General features: G+C 55.4%; 1 protein-coding gene across 2 annotated transcripts; it reads right to left on the bottom strand.

Moving 5' to 3' along the window:
- Nucleotides 1–2961: 2961 nt before the first annotated feature.
- ING5 (inhibitor of growth family member 5) lies at nucleotides 2962–15425 on the bottom strand. 2 transcript variants are annotated; one of them, XM_079133689.1, is made up of 8 exons: nucleotides 15308–15425; nucleotides 13672–13743; nucleotides 12715–12881; nucleotides 11828–11939; nucleotides 11569–11662; nucleotides 5634–5769; nucleotides 5485–5546; nucleotides 2962–3668 (listed from the first exon to the last, which is right to left on the bottom strand). In XM_079133689.1, exons 1-8 carry the CDS (start codon nucleotides 15342–15344, stop codon nucleotides 3626–3628), a joined length of 723 nt encoding a protein of 240 aa, XP_078989815.1. In that variant the 5' UTR covers nucleotides 15345–15425; the 3' UTR covers nucleotides 2962–3625. The 2 variants fall into 2 exon arrangements, with proteins under 2 accessions (XP_078989815.1, XP_078989816.1); XM_079133690.1 differs by having other exon boundaries at nucleotides 11569–11659.
- Nucleotides 15426–22549: the final 7124 nt, after the last annotated feature.

Here is a 22549-nt window from a genome sequence, read left to right as displayed (position 1 = left end):
CCTTCAAGGAGGTAATCAGGCTAATGAAGTCCTATGGCTGGGCCCTGACCAGATAGGACAAGTGTCCCCATGAAAAGACACCGTGTTCCTGCCCTCCTCCTCCTGAGCACACGGTGGGAAGCCGGCTGTCTGCAGCCCAAGGGCAGAGCCTGCGCCAGACACCAGCCCTGCTGCACCTTGATCTTGGACTTCTAGTATCTAGAACTGTGAGAAACAGATTCAGATAAGCCTCCAGTCTTAGGTATTTTGTGGTAGCAGCCCAGGTGGACTAGGACCGCTTCCCAAGGGCTCCTGACACCCAGGCAGTCCTGGAAAGCAAGCCCCCGCTCGAGAGAGGCCACAGCTTCCCTTGCATGCCACCCCCAAGTGCCACCTATTTATGCAGGCCTCCCCTGGGAGGCAGGGACCCACTTCAGGTGCTTCAGCACAGCAGGCCCGTCTTGCCACCAACCTTCCCGAGTGCCCAACCAAGGTGAGGCCCAGGGTCTCAGCCAGGCCACAGACCAGAGCCCCCACATGACTCCCCTCCAGCACTCTGTATAGCCCTTCAAAGTTGATGATCACGGCTGGGTGTGGTGGTGCACACCTGCAACCCCAGCGGCTCAGGAGGCTGAGACAGGAGGATCATGAGTTCCAAGCCAGCCTCGGCAAAAGCCAGGTGCTAAGCATCTCAGTGAGACCCTGTCTCTAAATAAAATACAAAACAAGGCTGAGGAGGTGGCTCAGTGGTCAAGTGCCCCTGGGTTCAATCCCTGGTACTCCCCCACGGCCAAAAAACCCCCAAAGTTGAGGACCATGCCCAGTGCAACACAAGAACACAAGTTTCCCAGAAGGACCTACCCTTAAGTGTTTGTTCCAAAAATACTTTATTAAACAATATATCCATGATCTATAACATGATCCAAAAATACAGATGTGCATCTTTACATTATTTAATAAAAAGATTTACAATAGCATCTTTCCTTTACAAAGGGGACATAGATAATTCCTTGAAAATAAAATGTGACATTCATGTCAAAGCTGCATGGGACGTGGCGGAGCAGCACACCAGGGAGCCTTCACACACGCAGGGGGAACTGTCCTAGACTCTTCTTTGAGACTCCTCTTGGCACAGCTGAGGGAGGCCCACCCTGCTCTCCGAGCATCTGGAAAACCTTAAATCCTCAGTGCCCAAAGGTCCCTTGTGCCATCTCAAGCCACAGCCACCAAGCTCCAGCACTGCAGTGGGAACCTGGGCCTCACTGGTGCCATTGCTAAGTGGTCCCCGCCTGGCTCCAGAGACAGGCCAGGCCAACCACGAGCCCTCGGCACCATGGCTCCCCACAGCCCCCACCTGCCCAGGGGAGGGGATGGGGCAGCCCACCGCTCATGGTGGTCACCCAGGCTGTGTCCTTGTCCTGACTGACTCACGACCAGCACATCTGCAGGTGTGGGGCTGCCCAACAGGCTCTCCCAACACACAGCAGGCCTTCCCGGGACCACTGATGCACAGGACGGGAGGGCAGCAGACCTGCCCTCCCAGGAGTGCACGCCCTTGCCCACAGGAAACCCACACCCTCTCTGGGAGACACGCCAGTGACCCAGGGCCAGCAGATGCCCTCTGTGCACCAGGTGGGCTTGGCTCTGCAGCCACCTCCAGGGCCCCAGGTGGAAGGCAGCCAGGCCTCTGGGGCAGTGTCTGGCAGGAGCGCTGCCACCATGCTCCCTTCCAGCTGAGCTGCCCAGCGTCCCCCCACCAGACAGGAGCAGCAGCAGGAACAGGAGGCCCCAGGGCCCAGGTGGCACCCCAAGGAGTCTGCTCGTGTGTCCTGGGTCTTCCCCAAAGCTATGTGCATATTATTTTTGGTGATATTATTTTAACTGGCAAAAGTAAACATAAAAAACAGATAAACACAAAACCTTAAAAAAAAAGAAAAATAGCAAAGCCACACGAGGACATGCAGTGTAGGGGCACCCTCAGCTCCTGGATGCTGGGCAGGAGGCCGACCAACCTGGGCCTGCCACGTCCAGCACACCCACTCCCCAGGGAGCACGTGAGGTGCAGATGTGCAGCCCAGCCTGAGGTAGTGTCAGCAGCCTCTGGCGAAAGCCCTGGACTCACAGAAATGGGGACAGCAGCCGGTGAGGCCCAGGTGACCCGGCACCCAGGAGGAGGAAGAGTGAAGACGTCTTCCACAGTTTATCCTCGGTCACCTTTAAATACCTGTGTCCACCCGATTCATGAGAACACGCGGAGCTTCGCGGCTGCAGCTGAGTAATGACCTCCACCTGCTGGTTCTGAGGCAGGAGGGTCTGGGCTCTGGACGCTTCTGGCTGGAGACCCGCAGGGACGAGCAGCCAGCCCTCCACCCTCACCACCTGGCACCTGACCTTGCGGGGCCAGCGCCCACCACAGGACAAGTCCTCCGGCATGCATGCTGAGCACAGGCCCACCAGGAGCATGCAGCCAGGCCGAGGGTGGTCTCACCCTGCGTGGATGGAGGCGCGGCAGCCCCAGCTCCTTCCCACGGGGACTCGCCCTCACTGAGACTCAGCTGGCACGAGGCCCTGGGTGAGGGCCACAGCACTGAGAGAGGAAAATAACAACGTGACCAGCCAGCAGAGGGGACAACAGCGTTCCCAGTGACCTCCTTGGACAGGCGAGGCCCTCTGTGGGCTGCCTCCCACCCAGCCCTTGGTTCTCCCTCTGGTGGGACAACAGGAGCCTCCTGGTTCTCAGCAGGAGGCCCCCAGAAGCCACCCTGAGGTCCTGGCATGGATGTCACATCCCCACTGTCCCCAGACGCTGCAGTGCTGGTGTGCGGGTGCTGACTGAACAAGAAGGTGCCAGCTGCAGGGCAGCACTGTGCTGGGCACAGCAGATTCACAGGCGGGCTGACGGCTGACCCTCCTGGGTGTGTGCTGTCCAGTTGTGTGCAGCCCAGGGTGCCCAGCCAGCTCTCGGCAGGCAACTCACGCAGACAGACGAGGTCTTCGTGCGATTACAATGATTTCATCTTCACAGTAAAAAGAAGTTCCCAGAGCTGTGGAACCCAGCCTGGCTGTCAGCTGGTCACTGACAGCCTAGGACCAAGGGAGGGCCGACCACTCCAGAGGCGAGTCCCCTGGGGCCTCGAGTCCAACTGAAAAGGCAGTGCAGAGGCAGAGCCCGATCTCCTGGGAGGCACCCCAGCACCACAGGAACACCAGGTGTCCAGCCCAGTCCACAGTCCTGGGTGAGGTTGCAGCGGAGCATGGAGGAGGCACCAGCCTCTGCGCTCAGAGCACCAGACGTGCTGACGGGTCTCTGGAAGCACATGGTGGCAGTGTCCCAGGCTAACATCCCCCATACCAAGCACCTGGCCTGGCAGCCCAAGTTCACCAACACCCACCCCAGGGCCCTGGGCTGGCTCAGGGGCCGCCATGCTCAGTGCTGGGGTCTAAAGAAAGTCACTGTGGCAAGGCCCTGTGAGACTGCTCCTCTGTGCAAACAGGGCATGGTGGTTTCCCGTTTAAGAAATATCCAGAATTACAACTGGCCATCGAGTTATTAAATATCAGTCAAAATAAGGTAGTTTTAAAATGAAGAAAGAATTGCAACATGGACGAAGGAGTGTGTGGATGTGCCCCCGGAACACAGCGCGCCTCACTTCTTCTTCCTCTTATCCTGAACACATCGTGGACAGAACCTGCAGCAAGAAGGGCACAGGGGTCAGCCCTTGGGTCATGTCCATCAGTGGCCAGCGCACAGGATGCCCAGCCCTGCCCCACACCTCCAGGGGCGGACTCGACACTGCAGGGCAGCCTCCTGTCTGAAGTGGGGGGTGTGCATCGGCAGTGGCCACCGGGCCCTGGTCACTGGCGGGGCTGTGTGCTGGCCACGGAGATGTCACCCCATCAGGCTGGGGGAGGAAGTGTGGCTGCTGCAGTGGGTGCAGGCCTGTCAGGCAGACCCAGCCCTGGAGCCTGCGTGGTTCAGCAGGCCCCTGTGCTCTGGATCCTTGGACCTTCCTGCACCTGTGGCTGCTTGTGCAGGAGGCAGCCCACACACACGACAGCTGGCAGGCCTCCTGTAGGCTGTGGGCTTACGTGTGCCCAGGGCCCACCGAGCTCAGAGGCTCGGAACCCCAGCAGTCAGGGACACAGGCTGCCCCACACCACCAGCCTCATGCCTCGTGTGTCAGGATCCGAGACCAGGGAGAAGGCACCATGCCCCACCCAGAGGCACACAGATGGACAGCCGCCCAGCTCCCAGGCTGGCCCGCACAGCAGCAGCACCACCTCCCCTCCCCGCCAAACTCGCCACGTCCAGAGCAACTCACCCCAGCCCAGGCTACACACCTGTTCTTCCCTCAGCCCAAGGACTACCACGTCCTCAACCAGGCAGGGGGCACAGTTGGGGACCTGCCACACCCTCTCAAAACCCCAGGGAGTCATCCGGGCAGAAACAGTGTGCACCCTGAAGGACAACCCAGCTTGCCACCCACAGGTTGTCCATGACAGCGTCCATCTGCGCACGCAGCCAGCAGATCACATGACCAGCCTGGTGCTGCACCTACAGACCACACACTTTGCACAAGCGACAAAACTGTTTTATTGTGTTGCCTTTGGTTCTGGAAATCTCATGCTGTGCCACCAAGCTGCACCCCAGCCCCGTCTGTCTGAGTGTCTATCCACCTATCTCCATGGTGCTGGGCAGTGACCCCAGGGGTGCTCTGACACCAAGCTGCACCCCAGCCCCGTCTGTCTGTCTGTGTGTCTATCCACCTATCTCCATGGTGCTGGGCAGTGACCCCAGGGGCGCTCTGACACCAAGTTGCACACCCAGTCCTTTTTTGTTCTCATTTTTTTAAGACAGGGTCTCACTAAGTGGCTGAAGCTGGCCTCAAACTTGCCATTCTCCTGCCTCGACCTCCCAAATTGCTGGGATGACAGGCATGTGCTCCAGTGCCTGGCTAAAACCAGATTTTCTAAAATGAACTCTTAGGAACATCTGAACAGTTGCCACTGCTGGCCACAGAAACACAGGAAATACGTGGACCCCGAGGCCACTTCTCCATCAGACACAGCTCTTCCGAAGGGACGCTGGCTCCCGCTCCACCTGCTCAGAATGACCTGGGCACGAGAGCGGCACTCCCACCTTCCCTTGAGATGCTCACCACCAGGCTGGCAGCAGGGGCCACACTGGCCTGGCACACAGGAGGCCCTGGGCTCTATCTCCAATACACAGAACAACGAGAAAGGCAAAGACCACCTCCGCCCAGGGAGCCAGAACAGCCGCTGCTCAGCTGGCGACAGCAGTGAGCAACTGCAGCCGAGCGGTGCCGGACGTCTCTCTGCAAGCTCGGATCCCACCCGGCCGGGCCAGCGCCCTGCAGCGCCAGGACTCCAGCCACACCCAGAGCCCCCGACGGCAGCGAGGGGCACCACCAGCCCGGCTCCTGGACCCAGAGCCTCCCCTGGGGAGGCCTGTGCAGCAGGCGCCCCGCAGCACCCCGTACTGACCACTTTCCTTTGGGCTTTGTGGTGAGGTCCACGCAGGCGAAGTGAAACCACTCGATGGGACACTGCAGGAGAAAGGGAGAGTCTGAGTCAGGGTCTCGGCACGCCCCGGGCCGCCAGCGCCACGCCTGCCCCCCGCCCGTGGCACGCACGTCTGGGTTGTCGCAGCCGATCATCTCCCCGTAGGACACCTGGTGGCACAGGCAGTAGGTGGGCTCGTTGGGATCCACAGGCATGTCCAGCACATCCGAGGGGTGCACAGACAGGATAGTGTCCGTGAATTCAGACCTGCAGGAGGGAAGGCGCTGACAGCCTGGCAGGAGGGCGCCACCTTCTGCCCCTGGCCCGGTGCCCCAGCGCATGGCTGCGCAGATGGACGACGCTGCCCAGGAGGAAACCTGCCGTGGGCTCCAGACTGCTCGCCATAACCACCTGGCCTCCAGCTTCCCTAGGGCAAGCTGGGACCTGTTGAAATTCCCAGTGCTGCTCTGAAGGCACATTTTCAATGAAAACCTCGAAACCCCTGAGCACACAGCGCCCTCCTAAAACGGGTACCGACGTGAGCATGCTGTCAGGCCCAGACGTCGCACCAGTGACCCCCAGACCACCAGCAGGATCGAGAGGCAACAAGGGCAGCAAACTGGGGGAGTGTGACACCCTGGCAAGACTGTAGGGTGCCCAGAGGCAGCTCAACTAGGGGACAGGACCACCAGGCCTACCGACCCTCCTCAGCCCCCAGCCACCTGTGGGGCTTGCACACAACCCTACCGGCCAGGGACAGCTGACTTTTGAGAGAAGCTTGCCTGTACCCCACCCCAGGCTGATCTGGGGTCAGGGGGCTCCCCAGGGTTCCAATAACTTGACAAACATGACCTCCCACCACAAGAGGGCCAGTGCATCCTGTGCCCAGGCCCCCATGCATATACACAGAGACCTTCACCCCCAGCCAGGACCCCAGCAGCTCGGGAGCACAGCAGCTGCCCACTGGCCAGCAGCAGGCACTTGCAACCACACCCCTGTAATGCCTCCAGCCCACAGCTGCCCCTGGGTTTCTGAGCAGCAGCTGGGCCCAGATCCCTCCCCACCCTCTGCAGCCTGCTGTCACCACACTGCGTCCACACCACACCACAGGCTGGCAGAGCCTCTCACCCACTCAAGACACACACACTCAAGTACAAGGTCTACCAGAGCCCAAGAGGGCTCCAGGAGAGCAGCCCCTTTACCCTGTCGAGAATCATCTCTACCACTGTCGCTGCATCTCTGGAAACAAAAGAATTTTCTCTTTATATCTGAAATCTGTGCCACAAAAATGTGTCCAAGTTCATGTGCTCTGACAGTCTTGCTTCCAAGCAAGCCACGCTCGTCTTTTGGGTCTGTAAACAGTTCTCTCTACTTTCCCTGAGGCCTGGCACTCCGCAGCTCAGTCACCTTTCCCACCTCTGTGTCACCATGCAGCCTGGCTGCAGCCTCTAAGGTGGCAAACCCTCTGGCACTAAAGGCCTGGCTCTGTCCACTCCAACTCCTTCAGCTGGCAAGTGTGCCAGGAGCCCGAGTCACACCCCAGTGCAGTCACAAGCCCCGCTGCTCCAGATCCCTGCTGGCCAGCAAGGACACCCACAGGAGTTGGGAAACCCAGCTGTCAGTGGCTGGCCACCAGCTAGCTCTGGTTCCACAGGTGCTGGTGTGGTGGGCTCCCCTTGCTGGACAGGGCCAGTGTGCCTCCCAGTACTGCAGGTAGCCCTCAGTGTCCACCCTTTGGGATCAGGGGCTCAAGAAACTGCCCTTTGGCCCCACGCACGGACCTTCCTTGGTAGAAAGTCAGGCTCTGGGGTGCAGGTCTTGAAGGTGGAAAGCAGTCTGAGCTCTGGGTGTTCTCTCAGGACGACCCGCAGCCTGGTCTAGGAGGTAAGCGAGCCACAGGAACTCGACCAAGCACCTTCCTAGGTCCCTGCAGGGAAAAGAGCTCCTGGGACAGAGCAGGGACACTGAGCACTCCAATACCACCAAGCCCACACTGTGGAGCCCTGCACGGGCAGGTTCCTGCACACGTTCAGAACCAGGTCCTCGTGGCCACACCAGGAGTCCCGAGTTCACATCCATCTGTTACCCCCTGGGACGCCCTCTAACCCTCTGCAGTGGCTGCACAGCAACACAGAGCTTGGGACCTCTGTGCACCCTGTGCTCTAGCTGGCCTCTCCTCATGCCTCCACGCCTACAAAACAGCATAAAGGCGGCACAGCCATTCAGGGGCCACAGAGAACCTAAGATCTGCACATGAGCAGATGCAGCCAACTCCCACGGGGCCATTCACAATGGCTGCAGTGACCCACCCAGGCAAGACCCCGTCTCTAAATAAAAAAAATATTAAAAAGGGCTAGGGATGTGTCTCAGGGGTTAAGCACCCCTGGGTTCAATCCTCAGTACCAAAACCAAAACACAACAAAGCAGAAACACACGCTTCAAGATGTCAGAGGCACAGGGCAAGGGGGACGGACCTGCAGTCAAAGGAAGGTCCGCCCATCTCCTGGTCTCCTGGCTGGGCAGCCCTGATCCCACCCTGCCACGAGCCAGCCCAGACCCACACTTCCTTGACACCAGAGGTCAGACAGACAATAGGAACTTTGCCTGTGGCACTGGCTGCTCGGGAGGCTGAGGCACAAAGGTCATAAGTTCAGGCCTAGCCTGCGGAACCTACTGAGATCCTGACTCAAAGTAAAACACTGACAAGAGGTACAGCTCAGTGGTAGTGTGCTTGCCTAGCAAACACGAAGGCCTGGGTTCAGTCCCCAGTACTGGGGGAAGACACATCATGAACAAATTGCTATCAGTCAGTGATAAAGAGAAATCTTACAGAAAAAAAGAAAAAAATGACTTATTACAGGAATAAAAGTTGCACTCACCATTGCACATCACCATTCTGACTACATCAGAAGTGATGTAAGACAGAAAAGCATGAAATGTCATCATTAGTGAAAAAAGAAAGCAAGACAACCTCAAGATCTACCTCCAGCAGAACTGTCCTTCAAAAGTGGAAGAGAGGACCAGGGCTAGGACTCAACACAGAGCTTGCTGGGCACACCCAGAGGCCCCAGGTTCTATCCCCAGCACCATACAAAAGACAAAGCATTTCCAGAGAAACAAGAACCGAGACACAAGAAACTTGTGTCCATGGGTGACCCACAACTGCAGGGAAGTCCAGGCAGAGGAGCAGGGAGAGCAGGTGCCAGCAGCTCCCAGCGGGGACTTCTGTGCAAGAACCCCACCCACTGTCATCCTCCATGGCAGCACCTGGCAGGAGGACCCGACGTCCTACTGACCAGGAGGGTGCCCGTGGCCACCCCTCCCAGCCCACTACTCCCCACCCTCGCCCACCAGAATCCAGCCTCACTGACCACACATGACAGATCAGTCTGCACCCTGAGAACACACATGCAGGACAGGCTCACGCCACGTGCAGACGGGCAGTGGCTGCCCAGAGGCCGCGCACGGTGTCCACATATCCAACATGAATAGCATGCTGCGTGAGGTCCCTAGTGAGTCCACACAACAGCACACCTCCGAGAGCAGCAAGTCAGACAACAGCAGGAAAGACGGGGCACTAAGAACACACCCAGCAAGTCCCTCAGTCAGGAAGGGAGAGGAGGACCAGTAAAACAGAGGGCAGGTCGCACACCACACATCACCAACCACTAACCCGAGTGGTCCACACACCACAATCAGAGGGCAGAGACGGCCAGACTAGAAAAAAGGACTCAGTTACTTGCTACCTATGAGAAACCCACTCACCAGGCACAGTGGTGCATGCCTGTAGCCAGCAGCTCAGGAGGCTGAGGTAGGAGAATGGCAAGTTAAGAGACCAGCAACTTTTGAGACCCTGTCTCAAAAAAAGGGCTGGGGGTGTAACTCAGTGGTTAAGTACCAAAAAAAAAAGAGAGAGAGAGAGAGAGAGAGGAAAAGAAAGAAAGAAAAAAGAAAAACCCACTCAATACAAAAAATATGTGTTGAAAATAAAGGGTGAGCCAGGTGTGGGGGCACACACCTGTAATACCAGTGAATTGGGAGGCTGAGATAGGAGGATTGCAAGTTCAAAGCCAGCCTCAGCAACTTAGCAAGACCCTATGTCAAAATAAAACATGATGGGCTGTGGATGTGGCTCAATGTCCCTGGGTTCAAAAAAGAAAAGAAGAGCTGGAAGGAAAAGGGACGTATGTACCCAAGCTGGAGGTGCAGAGGCGCCTCCCGGCAGCCACCAGCCAGCTGCAGTGTCAGCAAGACAGGCGTGGCCTGGGCAGCACCGTGAGCCTGGGGTCTGACCGCCCACACACTCATCTCCTCTCCCGCAGTTTCAGAATATAATGTTCTGCCCACAGCGCATTTAAAAAGTAAGATCAGCTATCCCAGAAATTGAGACACAAACTTCTATATGAGTTTTAGGTCAAGGAAAATCAGAATGCAAATTTTGATTTTTATATTTTAAATTTAAATAAAAATTAAAAACCAACGTATCAAAATGTATAGAATGCAACTAAAACGAATTAGAAGGTGTAAAAATAAATGATCTAGGCAACTCAGATCTTAAAACGCCAGAAAAAGAAAAGCAAAGTGAACCCGAGCTGAGCAGATGGAAAGCAAAAGGCAGAAATACACAGCAGAAGCCAAGGGGATGAAGGCCAGCTCTCTCTAGGTCAAGACAGACCACCAGCATCAGGACAGGAGAGAGCGGTCACTGGGACAATTCCACCACAGCAGACCCACAACAACGCGATGTCATGGGCAGTCTGACGTCAAGAAGTCCGGAACACGCCAGACACCATGGCAAACCCTGCCATCGCAATGCCTCCCGAGGCCAAGGCAGGAAGACTGCAGGCAACTCAGTGAGACCCTGTCTGTAAATAAAATACAAAACAGGGCTGGGGATGTGGCTCAGTGGTCAAGTGCCCCTGTGTTCAATCCCCAGTACAAAAATAAATAAATAAGAAATGAATTTAAAAAATAAAATATTAAAAAGGCTGAGGTGTGGCTCAGTGGTAGAGCTAAAGAATCCTCTGGTTCAAAAAAAAAAGAAATTAAGAAAGAAAACGAAAAGAAAGTTACCTCAGTTTTTTTTGTTTGCTTTTCGTGGTGCTGGGAATTGAACCCAGGGGCACTTTACCACTTAGCCACATCCCAGCCCTTTTTATTTTTTGAGATGGGTTCTCATTAAGTTGCTAAGGCTAGCCAGCCTCAGACTTGCGATCCTCCTGCCTCAGCCTCCCAAGTAGCTGGGATCACAGGCATGTGCCACTGCACCCAGCAAGACAAATTTGTTGGAAACATATATTACCAAAACTGACTCAAGAATAACTTGAGAAAGACACCGGATGCAGCCCCAAACTGTACACTTGAGATCATGACGTTTACACTGCGTGTGAATCCTTCCCTGACAAGGCTGATTTGGAAGGCTGAGTATGGGGCAGGATGTGGTCAGCAAAGGAATGCTGGCCTCACACGGCAGCCTCTGGGTTCCACCCCAACACAACAAAAGGCAGTGCCAGGCCAGGTCCCTGACACACTGCTGTCCCACTACTGTCAGGAAGAGTGGGTGGCCAGCCCGCCCCTGGTCCTCGGTCATGCCTGCAGAGGCCTCTGGCAGTTGCTGCGTTTTTTTCTAGTGCAAAGATCACTTCAGAGATGCCAGGCCTTTGGGGCGTTCAATAAAATATCTTGAAGAAGTTCAAGATAAATGACACGTACGTTTAATAAATGCAGTCACACAATTCAACAGTAAACACACGCAAACACATTCACGTATGATCCCTGAGAAAAACACATGCACCACTTGCAGATGGGCCGGGAGACACCTGCCCTGGCACCCCGCACTCTGTGGTCCCTGAGGGCAGCGTGAGGGGCAGAGGGGCTCCGGAGTCACTGCCTACTCGCACACACTGGCCTGGGGCGCTGGCAGGGTGGACCTGCTGAGCACATGCCCAGCACTAGGGACCAGGAGCCGCCTGGCCTCGGCCAGTACAAGGCAGTCCTGCTGCCGCCACACCCCCAACCAGTGTGCACCACGCACCTTTGGGTAAGCGAGGGCAGAAAGGCCCTTACCCTCCTTTGTGTTTCTTCTTCTTAGGAGTCTCTTCTTCTGAGGTCCTCCTGCCACGGCCCCGGGAGCCTCTTTTTTCTTTCTGACCCCGACCTTCTGAAAAACAAGAGAATGACGAGAGTCACTCCAGGTCACTGTGACACGTTCTCCACGCAGAACAAGGCTCACCAACAAGAATCCACCACGCGTCCAGACGCCCACTAGACACACCCGCAGAACCCCACTGTCAACAATGACAAGACGGGAAGAACGTCAACTTGCTTTTCAACCCTCGCGCCCCGGTGCTCTCAAAGTCACTGCCGTCCATCTTGTCCTTCAGATCTGCTTCAAAGCGTGCCAGGTCAGCATCAAGCCTCCGGATGTGTTTGTCCACCTGCAAACACACACTCGGAAGTCTGACTCAAAGGTGAGAGCAAAGCTCAGGGGACGCAGTCACACGACAGCCCTTGTCCTGAGTCTCTAGTCACAGGAGCTGGACAGGCCAAGGAAGGGCTCCCTCTGCAACCACATGTTCCTACCAAGAGTCCTGCCTAGGAAGAAACAAGCACAGGCAGGCGAGGAACAGGTGTGGAGTGCAGGTAAGAGGGCACAGCTGATGTGGTCCTGACCTGAAAACCCAAAGGAGGACCAAGTTCTGGAAGGAAGGGAGGGAGGGAGAACTCCCACCATGCTTCAGGCACAGGACCCGTGCACCAAGATGGTGCCCCTGCCTCTGTTGCTGAGAACCACCATCCTTCCTGTGCAACAACATACAGCCAGGGCTTTGCCCAGAACGTGGCCACCATCCACAGGGCAGAGATAACAGCACCCTTCCAGGTCTGGAGATGACCTACAACCTCAAACTCTGCCGTGCATCCTACAGACAATGAGCCAGACCTAACCTTCTAGAAAGTCTGCTTAACCCAAAACTCTGGCTGTTTGGGGCATCCATCTGGGCAGAACCCCAGAGTGGGCTCTGAACTCTAGAAGCCCACAGCTTCAGGATGGCTTTGTGACACAGGAATCTAGGGACAGATGTGAGCTCTGCCTGCAGAAGCACCAGAGAGCCCAGGGTGGGGCTGGAACAGGTGTGCAGCAGGTGTGCAGCAGCTGTGCAGCGCTCACCCAGCAGAAGCCGCCCAGGGAGCGGAGCACGGGCGGGGCCTCACCATCTCATAGGTCTGCATGGCCAGCTGCACCTTGTCGTCACTGTACTCCTTGCACTTGCTGTAGGCGCTCTGGATCTTCTGCAGGTGCTCCACACGCTGGTCCGGAGACAGGGTCTTCACCGTGGAGATGTACTCTGCAGCCAGGAGGTCGATCTCTGCTTTTTTATCTGGTGGAAGACGTGCCGCACGTCACGAACTAGCAGCAGTCTGGCAAGGCTGAGTGCGGCAAGAGCTGGCCCAACAGGCACCAAGCCCTGCCTGGGGCAGAGCCCCTGACACCCAGGAGGCAGCTGCTCTCCCGTGGCATGCGCTCGCAGGCATGCGCTTCTGAGCAGGCGGGCACAGTGCCCTCGGGGAATCTCCAGCACCCTGACTGCTCGGGGTCCAAGAAGCACAACAAACATAAATCTGTGTTTAGACTCAGGTCTCATCCCCAAAACAGCTCACATACTGCAAAACTGGAAAACATCAAAAATCTCAAGCACTTCTGGTTCTAAGCATTTTGGACAAGGGATACTCAACTCACATGTGCAGTTTGGAAGCAGGAAATTTTTAAAAAGAAAGAAAAAAGCAGTAAGTACTGTGACTGAAGATGACGATGGCTAAGATGCACTCACATGGGGTCTGGAGACAGCTCAGTGGTGGAGCACTTGTCTGGCATAAGCGAAGCCCGCAGTTCCATCCCCAGCACTCCCCACCCTCAGCACACGAGCATGGTCCCGCATGTGCACACACATGTGCGCCTGCACGTACACACGCACGCACACACACATACACAAGATGTGACATGAAGATGTGTAAAAATCCAACAGACTACAACTGACTTTAAGAGTGCCAGTGCTCTCTCAAAGGCACTGGTGGCCCAGCTTCCTGGCTCCCCTCCAACCCCGCACTGCCTCCTCTTCCTGGCCTTGGGAACTGCTGGCTGGAGGCAGCACTCAGCTCTGCTGAACCCACCTTCTGTCCTCTGGTCCAGCTCTCGCATCAGCTGGAAGTTCCTCTGAAGTTCACAAGGAAGGTTCTCAATGCCTGAAACAAACATGGAGTTCTGTATCTCCCGGGAGAGCAGCTCTGCCTCCTGCCCACAGTACACCTTCTGTTGCTCCTCCTGTCTGAGGAGCAGAGGGATCATGACCTCTTTCTAGAGGTGGGTACCAAAATGTTCTGGCTGGCTTGAGAAGCCACCAAAGCTGGAGAAACTAGCAAGAAATGCAGGAAAAGAGCAAGTGAGCAAGCAGAGGTAGGGAGACAGCCATGGCTCCTCCGGTGGCCCCACCCCCCTCCTCACCTTAGGTCACCCCCTCAGTGAGCTGCATCCTCCAAGGCTAAGCCAGAACCCCTTGTCCTCCCTGATCTCTCCCTTGCTCTGTAGTACAATGCACCAGGCAATGGACACAAGGTGAGCATGTTCTCTCCACCCTGCCCAGCACAGCAGCTTCTGGCCACATAGGGTCACTGAGCACTGGAAATGCAGCCCACGTGACAGACAGCCCCTGCAGCCAGCAGTGGCCCTGGGAGACAGCCGGAAAGGATCCCACCCTGCTGTCCTTTCTGCACTGCACCCCTAGTCCTGGCTGACATGCCTCAGCAGGTGCCCACTTGCTCTCTCCTCTGGTCTACCCCCTTGGGTATGCAGCAGCTGCCAAGGCAATACTTTTTAGCCTAAATCCAATCTTTCAAATCTGCTATCTCAAGCACTGTGGCTTCTCCAACTGGCAGCAGCCTCTGGCTCCCCATACCTCCCCTGGCCCTCTCCACTCTGCCCAGGGGGCAGCACCCGCAGCGCCTGACCTGTTCCTTTGCCCCATAACCTTCTGTTAACTTTCAAACCACCCGTGCTCCCCTGATGGAAAGCTGCAAGGAAGCGGGAGTCCCGCTCCAGACCTGCACACAGCAGGTGCCCTGAGCACGGTGCCAGCGCAGGAAAAACCTCGGTTAAGCCCGCCTTAGGAGGCCCCCGGGTAGGCACTGACACGGAGACGCACCGGCTCCTCTGGCCCCGCCAAGGGCGCAAAGCCCAAGGGCGGAACCGGGCGTCCCTTGGGGAAGGGATGGATTCCACACCCGCTGGGGCCTCAATTACTCTTCGGGGAAAAGAGGGAAATAATCGCCCTCCCGCTCTCGGGAACACATGCTGGTGCCACCCGCAGCCCGCGCGGGCCTGCCGGGGACGTCAACCCACACGCGGGGCATCCCGGCCTCGGCCTCGGCCTCGGCGGGACCGCCCTGGTAAGAGCCCGGCAAGGCCGTGCCCCGCAGCCCGCCAGGCCCGCACGCGCTCCGCCGGCCCGCAGCGCGGACGGAGGCGGACGGAGGCGGACAGAGTCCCGGGCGGCGGGGCGGGGCCGGCGGCGGGGCGGGGCCGGGGCGGGGCGGGGCCGTCCGTCCGTCCGCCCGCCCCGCCCCGCCGTGACGCACCTGGAATTGGCGCGGCCGAGGCGGCGGGACCCCGCGCCGCACCCCCCCGCCCGCTGGCCCGGCCCGCCGCCGCCCCGCCGCCCCCGCCCCCGCCCGAGTTCCCGGGCCCGCGCGGGGGTCCGGGGCGCGGGGCTGGGCGGGCCCGCGCGCGCGGAGGCGCGGCCCCGGCGCTTACTGTCCAGGTAGTGCTCCAAGTACATGGCGGTCGCCATCTTCGTCCGCGGCCGCGCTCGGGGTCTGCGCCGGCGGGCGGGGCGGCAGCGCGCTCACTATTCATGAGTCGCCTGCGCTGATTGGCCCGCTGCGGGGGCGGGACGAGGCGGGACGAGGCCCCGGCTTCCGGCCGGCGGGGGGAGGGGCCGGCCTGCGCTAGGGGCGGGCGCGGGCACGTGGTGCGCCGCGCGCCTGAGGTGCGCGAGCTGCCAGGGCGGCGTGCGGAGCCTGCTTCCCAGCACCCATCTCTGTGGCGGGTGCGCAGGAGAGCGTCACGCCTCACCTGGGTGCCCGACCGCACCTGGCGCGCAGGTGCCTCTGTAGCAGTATGTAGGATGCAGCCCAGGAAGACACCTCGCGGAGCTGCATACCAAAGTGCCTGCAGAATGACCCGGAAAGGACCGGCAGAAGTGGGGCAGGGGGATCGCGAGTTCAGAGCCAGCCTCAGCAATTCAGCGAGGCCCTAGGCAACGTAGCCAGACCCTCTCTCAAAATAAAAAATAAAAGGGGCTGGGGATGTGACTCAGTGGTAGAACTCCCTGGGTTCAATCCCCAGCACTAAGTGTGTGTGTGTGCTTCGTGTTGTACGGGTAGACCAAGTAAGGGTGATTTTTTCCTTCTGTGTCCAGAGTATCATGGCTAGTGCTAGCCAGTGTCTGCAATGACTCAGGAGGCTGAAGCAGGAGGATTGCAACTTCAAAGCTAGCCTCAGCAACTTAGCAAGACCCTCAAAAAGGACTGGGAACGTCACTCAGGGGTAAAGCACCCCTAGTACCAAAGGAAAGTTCATTTTTAAGGCTTTCTCTCCTTCTGTGAACTCTTCCCCACCCCATCAACTATTGGAAAACAAGCATGTATCCAGTTCTGTGCTCATTATGCACATTCAAACCATAGAGGAATTAGCAAAGTTTCCCATCTCCCTAGGGTACCAGGCCTGGGGTCGCACCAAGATGGATCCAGGTGTTAGCAGTTTGGGTACATCTTCCCTGACACATCTAATGCCTAATGAGAAAGCAGACACCCAGCTGCACACTACCACTTCATTTAACTAAGTTTATTTTCACTACTAAACTATCTTTTTTTCAATTCCCTAAAAATTGAGCAGAAAGTGGCTCCCATGTCCCCTCACCCACGATTTCCTGTATTACAAACACTTTGCATTCTCATGGTACCTTTGTTACAATGGAAGAGATCATTTTGATACATTATTATTAACTACATCCCATAGTCCACATCAGGGTTCACTCCTGTGTGATGTATTCCGTGGATCTCTGCAGGTGCACCTCAAGTACCCCACCACATCACACAGAGTAGATAGTTTTACGGTCTAAGGCCCTCGTCGTCCTCCCTCTCTCTTTCAGCACCTTGTATACATGAATCATTTTATTGTTTCCATGTCTGGAAAATTTGCTTTTTCCAGAATCATACAGTATGCAGTCTTAGAAATTTTTTGCAGGGGATAGGTACTGGGGATTGAACTCAGGGGCATTCTATCACAGAGCCACATCTTCAGCCCTACTTTGTATTGTATTTAGAGACAGGATCCCACTGAGTTGCTTAGTGCCTCACTTTTGCTGAGGCTGGCTTTGAACTCATGATCCTCCTGTCTCGGCCTCCCAAGCCGCTGGGATTAAAGGCATGCAGTGCCGCAACCGGCTTAGTGTGCAGTCTTATTAAACGACTCCCTTCACTTACCAATATACACTTAAAATTCCTCTATGTGTTTTTGTGACTTGATAGTTCGTTTCTTTTTAACCTGAAAGACATCCCAATGTATGAGTTACCACAGTTTATCCATTCACCTATTGAAGGACCACTTGGTTGCTTTACATTTTGACAATTGTGAATAGAGCTGCCATAATCCCTCATGTGCAGGTTTTTCTGTGGACATAGTTTTCAACTCATTTAGTAAATGCTGGCCATCTGTGAGATGTTCTGCACAGAACTGCCAGTCTTCCGTGGGGCATGCATCCTTTATTCTCCCAAGCAATGAATGTTGCTCCTTGTTCTCACCAACATCTGATGTGGCCAGAGTTCTGGGTCATGGACATTCTAATAAATGTGGGCAAGTTCCTCACTGTTTGGATCTGCAGCTCCCTGCTGACCTTGATGTGGGGCAGGTTTTCATACCCACCTTTGGCATCCGGAATATCTTCTTTGGTCAGGTGTCATTTCGGGTCTGCCACCCCCCCAGAACTGAGGATTGAGTGCGGGAATGCTCTACCACTGAGCTACACCCCCAACCACTTTATTTCTTCTTTTGCGACAGGTCTCACTGAGTTACCAAGCTGGCCTGAACTCGTGATCCTCCTGCCTCAGCCTCTCCAGACGCTGCAATTGTAGGTGTGGCCACCATGCCCAGCTTCTGCTGCTCCTGTGCTGGATGCTGTCCCTGAACAGTGGCCACGTGTCACGGTGCTTCCAGCTTGCGTACAGGTGCATTCCACTGTGTTGGTTGCACACCTGAGCGCACTCCTTGGTGGCAGACACTGCCATGAACAAGCCTGTACACATAGCTGTATGTATCTCTCACTCAATCATCTGGTCCTGAATGAGGGACTACCTAAAAATGCAGTGCCTTACGAGAACCATCAAATTGCATGCCACAGTTTTCTCAGGCAGGGATTCCACACAGACTCTAATTCCATTCACGCTGACACCTCATTCCCAGCAGATCTGCATGCCTAGAAGGCTGTGTTCAGCTGGCTACATGAACCAGAGCACCTACCTGTGGCCTCTCCAGCACAGCAGACCCAGCTAGTAGGATAACTTGCCTGATGCTCAGGGCCTCCAGAGAGGTCCTGGAGGCCAGAATGGGGGCTGCAAGACTTCACCTGATGATGTTCCACTGGCTCAGCAAGGGTAGAATTAGACCCTAGGTAACAATGCGAGACTGGCAAGTTCATCGCCAGTCTACCACATTACCTCATTAGGGCTTCAAGATTCACATCTGAAGTGGTATTCTGCTTCAAAGACCGTAGCACCTTCTAAATGCCGATCTTTCTGATTGCTAAGGACGGCTGGATCAACTGAGGCTGCAGGCCCACCACACCAGGGAAGGGTACCCCCATAATACTCTGCTCTTGGGGAGGCTGGGTTGACTGACACTTCCACCATCTGTGACTGTGTACTTTCACCAACACCAGGTTCATCAGGCTTAAAAAAAATTCTATGCTAACTTGTTAGGAACAAAAGAAAAACTAACAATAACAAACTTCAAATTTCTCATTGTATTTCTTTTTAAAAATTTTTTTAGTTGTATATGGACATAATACCTTTATTTTTGTATGGTGCTAAGGACAGAACCCAGTGCCTCACACGTGCTAGGCAAGTGCTCTACCACTGAGCCATGACCCAGCCCTCACGTAGTAAACGTGAAGTGATGCTGAACATTATTTACATATCGTTCAGCTATTGATAGCCCTTCCATCATTTTCTTCTGTATGCCCTCCACCCATTCTCTGTAGGGACATTGGTCTTCCGTCTTTCATCTGTAAGATATATACTAATAAAGATAGTGAGGACCGGGGATGTAGCTCAGCAATAAGGTGCCTGCGGAGCATGCTTCAAGCTCGGGTCTGGTCCCTGGTACTCCACTAAAATAACACTCTGACTTTAAATATCGTCACATTGAGAATGACTTCTCCCAGATCGTTTGTCTTCCTTCATTCATACAGGACAACTGCCAACCCCTCTTGCAATCCTGTTTTAGAGACTGACAGAGAGAGGGAAGACCCCATGCCTCTACTACCACTTACAAGACAGTGCCTCAACCTGCACACAGCTGACCTTTGAGGCTTCCTAGCTGGTCAAGCGCACAAGTGTGATCCCAGCAACTTGGGAAGCTGAGGCAAGAGGAGTGCAAGTTCAAAGCCAGCCTGAGCGACTCAGAGAGCCTGTCTCAAAATAAAGAATGATCCCCAGCACCCCCCAAAAAAGAGTGACTGTGCTGTGAGGGTCATCGTGTGTTTCGTAGCACCCACCCCTCAAGTCACCACAATCAAGGCGTCCCTAACTGCCTGGTGACCAGCCCAGCAGGCATCTGGTATCTTCCAGCCCTGACAGGAAGTGCACACTGAGGAGGGAAAAGGGCCCAGATCCTCCTAGGAGAACATCAGAAGTTCTCCATGCGGTGGCCGTTTGAGGAAGACAGAATAAATCGGGAAAAACAGTGTTTGGGACGTGGCAGGGTCAGCCCATCTCCAGGCGGCTTGTTGAACAGGGGCTTGTGAGCTGAGGCAGAGCACCAGCATGACCTGGGCTTTCTTGAATTCCCCCACAGAAGCAGCTTCCCTGCCTTACAATGGCTCAAACAAATCCACAATTCATACCTGGCTTCCAAGACCTGGACATCACCAATGTCCCCTTGGGGGTGAAATCACCAACCGAGAACCAGTGTTCCTGGGGAAACCTAAGCTATTCCAACCAAGAAACCCAACTGAGACCCAGGCTTAGCAAAGACAGATTGTGCTTCTTCCATTTAGCATCCCTGTGTAAACAGTCCCAGGGAAGGGAGGTCACCCCTGCTACATGGGGCCACTCGGGGCGGTTCCTTCCAGCAGCATCTGCCCCCAGAAGGGCTCACCTCTGCATGACAGGGTGTCAGGGAGAGAGCAGTGAGGATGCCCACCCGGGGTTCGAGGTGCAGACCAGCCGCAGGTGCTCATTCCACTGACAGGAACTCAAACACCTGTCCTAAAGGCAAGGGGGACCGGGAAGGGGAGGCTGGCTAAGCAGGGACAGGTCTGAGAGAGTCTTATTCCGGAAGCAGATGAGTGAGACTATAGGCTGAATTCTGTCCCTCCAAAATCCTTATGCTGAAACCCTAACCCCCATCGTGATCATGGAGATGGGACCTTCAGGTCAAAATAAAGTCACAAAGACGGATGCCATCTGGTGGGGCTGGTGCCTGAATAAGAGGAAGAGACAGCAGAGGGTGCTGTCCCTCTGCCCAGCGAGGATGCAATGAACAGGACAGCGGTCTCCTGACCTTGTCCTCATGTGTGCAGAACCGTGAGGAAACACACTTCCCACCAGCCTGACCACGGCATTTTGTTAAGGCTGCAGGAGCAGAGGCACAGGGAGGAAGGCGGTGGTGGTCGGCACTGTGGACGCCACCCTGAGGGTGAAGCTGAGGAATGCTCACACTGAGGGGGCACTGGCACCAGCAGGCTGCTGTGCCTTTACACGTTTCCGTGGAAAAACCTCAAAAGCAGAGGGAACCTAATAGGCCCTGTAACCCCACACCAATGGCCAACCACTCAGACCCCCATCTCCTATTCACCTGTCGGGGGTCAGTGTCAGAAGGCACTTGATCCCACAGGCCCAAGGCAGTCTGTGCTTTTAAAGCTTCTGCCTGAATACGATGTATCCTCTTTGGAAGCCATGTCATCAAGCTCCGGGAAGGAAACACACAATTGGGAATATGACCACCATCCTTCCACACCTCAAATCAGACAAGGCAGGGTTGAGTCAGGGACCACAGAGCTGCTCTGCCTGTCCCAGGCAGCAGCACAAGGGTCTGTCCACCATCTGGAGTGGGGCCCAGAGCTGGAACCACTGCCCGACTTGCCTGTACCCTCCGTGCCCCGACTGCTTGCCTGGAAAGCGCCCTCCTGCCTCTCCCTCAGCATAAGCCGCAGCCGTGGTCCTGTGTGCTCAGCACATGCTGGGCCCTGGGTTCTATCCCCAGCGGGCAAAAAGAACACAAAAACTTAGCACCAAAAAACAAATAACCCACCCAATAAATGGGCTAAGGAATTGAACAGACACTTCACATAAGAAATACAATTGATCAACAAATACATGAAAAAATGTTCATCATCTCTTAGCAATTAGAGAAATGCAAATCAAAACTACTCTAAGATTCCATCTCACTCCAGTCAGAATGACAATTATCAAGAATACAAGCAACAGCTGGGCATGGTGGTGCACACCTGTGATCCCAGTGGCTCAGAAGGCTGAGGCAGGAGGATCTCAAATTCAGTCAGCCTCAGCAATTTAGCAAGGCCCAAGTAACTCAGCGAGAACTTGTCTCCAAATACAATACAAAAAGGGCTGAGGATGGGCTGGGACTATAGCTCAGTTGGTAATGTTTGCCTTGCATCCACAAGGCCCTGGGTTCAATCCCCAGCACCACAAAAACGTTTTTAAAAAGGGGGTCTGGGGATGTGGCTCAGTGGTTAAGTGCCCCTGAGTTCAATCCTGAGTACCAAAAATAAGTAAATAAATAAAAATAAAAGCAACAATAAATGTTGGGGAGGATGTGGAGGAAAAGGTTCACTCATACATTGCTGGTGGGACTGCAAATTGGTACAACCATCATGGAAAGTGCTATGGAGATTCCCCAGAAAACCTGATAATGGACCCACCATCTGACCCAGCTATCCCACTCCTCCTTTTATATACCCAAAGGACTTAAAATCAGCACACTACAGAGACACAGTCACATCAATGTTTATAGCAGTTCAACTCACAATAGCTAAACTATGGAACCAAGTTAGGTACCCTTCAACAGATGAATGGATAAAGAAAATGTAGAATATTACTCAGTTTAAAGAATATTATGACATTTGCTGTTAAATGGATGGAGCTGGAGAATATCATGCTAAACAAAATAAGCCAATCTCCAAAAACCAAGGGTCAAGCTAAGCATGGTGGCATACGCCTGTAATCCCCCGGCTCAGAAGGCGAAGGCAGGCAGGCGTATTTGAGTTCAAGGTCACCTCACCAATTTAGTGAGGCCCTAAGCAATTTAGCAAGCCCTGTCTCTAATAACAAATAAAGATGGCTGGGATGTGGCTTAGTGGTCAAGTGCCCTTGGGTTCAATCCCTAGGACAAAAGAAAACAAAAAAACACAAGCCGAATAAATGTCTTCTCTGATGAGCGGAGGCCAATCACAATAAGCGGGTGGCTAGGGAAGAGGCAGAGGCTGAGGGAGGCGCGGGGCCGGGCAGGAAGCCAGCAGAGTGAGTCGGGTGCGACCCGCGCCACCAGCAGCAGAGGCCGCACTCGATCAGGGCCGAGCGCACTCCACCGACACGCGTGCCCAGGGCGGACTTCGGGAGCGGGGAGCACAGCCTCGAATCTCCCATCTGCTGCCTCCGCTCCGTGGGAGTGGCCCGGGGTCGCCAAGCTGCAGAGGCGCCAGGGACTCGCGGCCCCTCGCTCTGCTTCCAGCAGGCGGCTCGGAGAGCGAGGTCC

The sequence above is a fragment of the Sciurus vulgaris genome (genome assembly GCF_902686455.1).
Source record: "Sciurus vulgaris genome assembly, chromosome: 3".
Taxonomy (NCBI): Eukaryota; Metazoa; Chordata; class Mammalia; order Rodentia; family Sciuridae; genus Sciurus; species Sciurus vulgaris.
Note: the sequence above shows the minus strand (reverse complement) of the source record. Positions and strands in the feature narration are given on the sequence as shown.

Coding starts and splice junctions, on each gene's coding strand:
- ING5 (XM_079133689.1), bottom strand. CDS start 15,344: ATGGCGACCGCCATGTACTTGGAGCACTACCTGGACA. Junction 5,547..5,633: donor TCGGCTGCGACAACCCAGAC/GTGCGTGCCACG, acceptor TTTCTCCTGCAG/TGTCCCATCGAGTGGTTTCA. Junction 3,669..5,484: donor ACAAAGCCCAAAGGAAAGTG/GTCAGTACGGGG, acceptor TTCTTGCTGCAG/GTTCTGTCCACGATGTGTTC.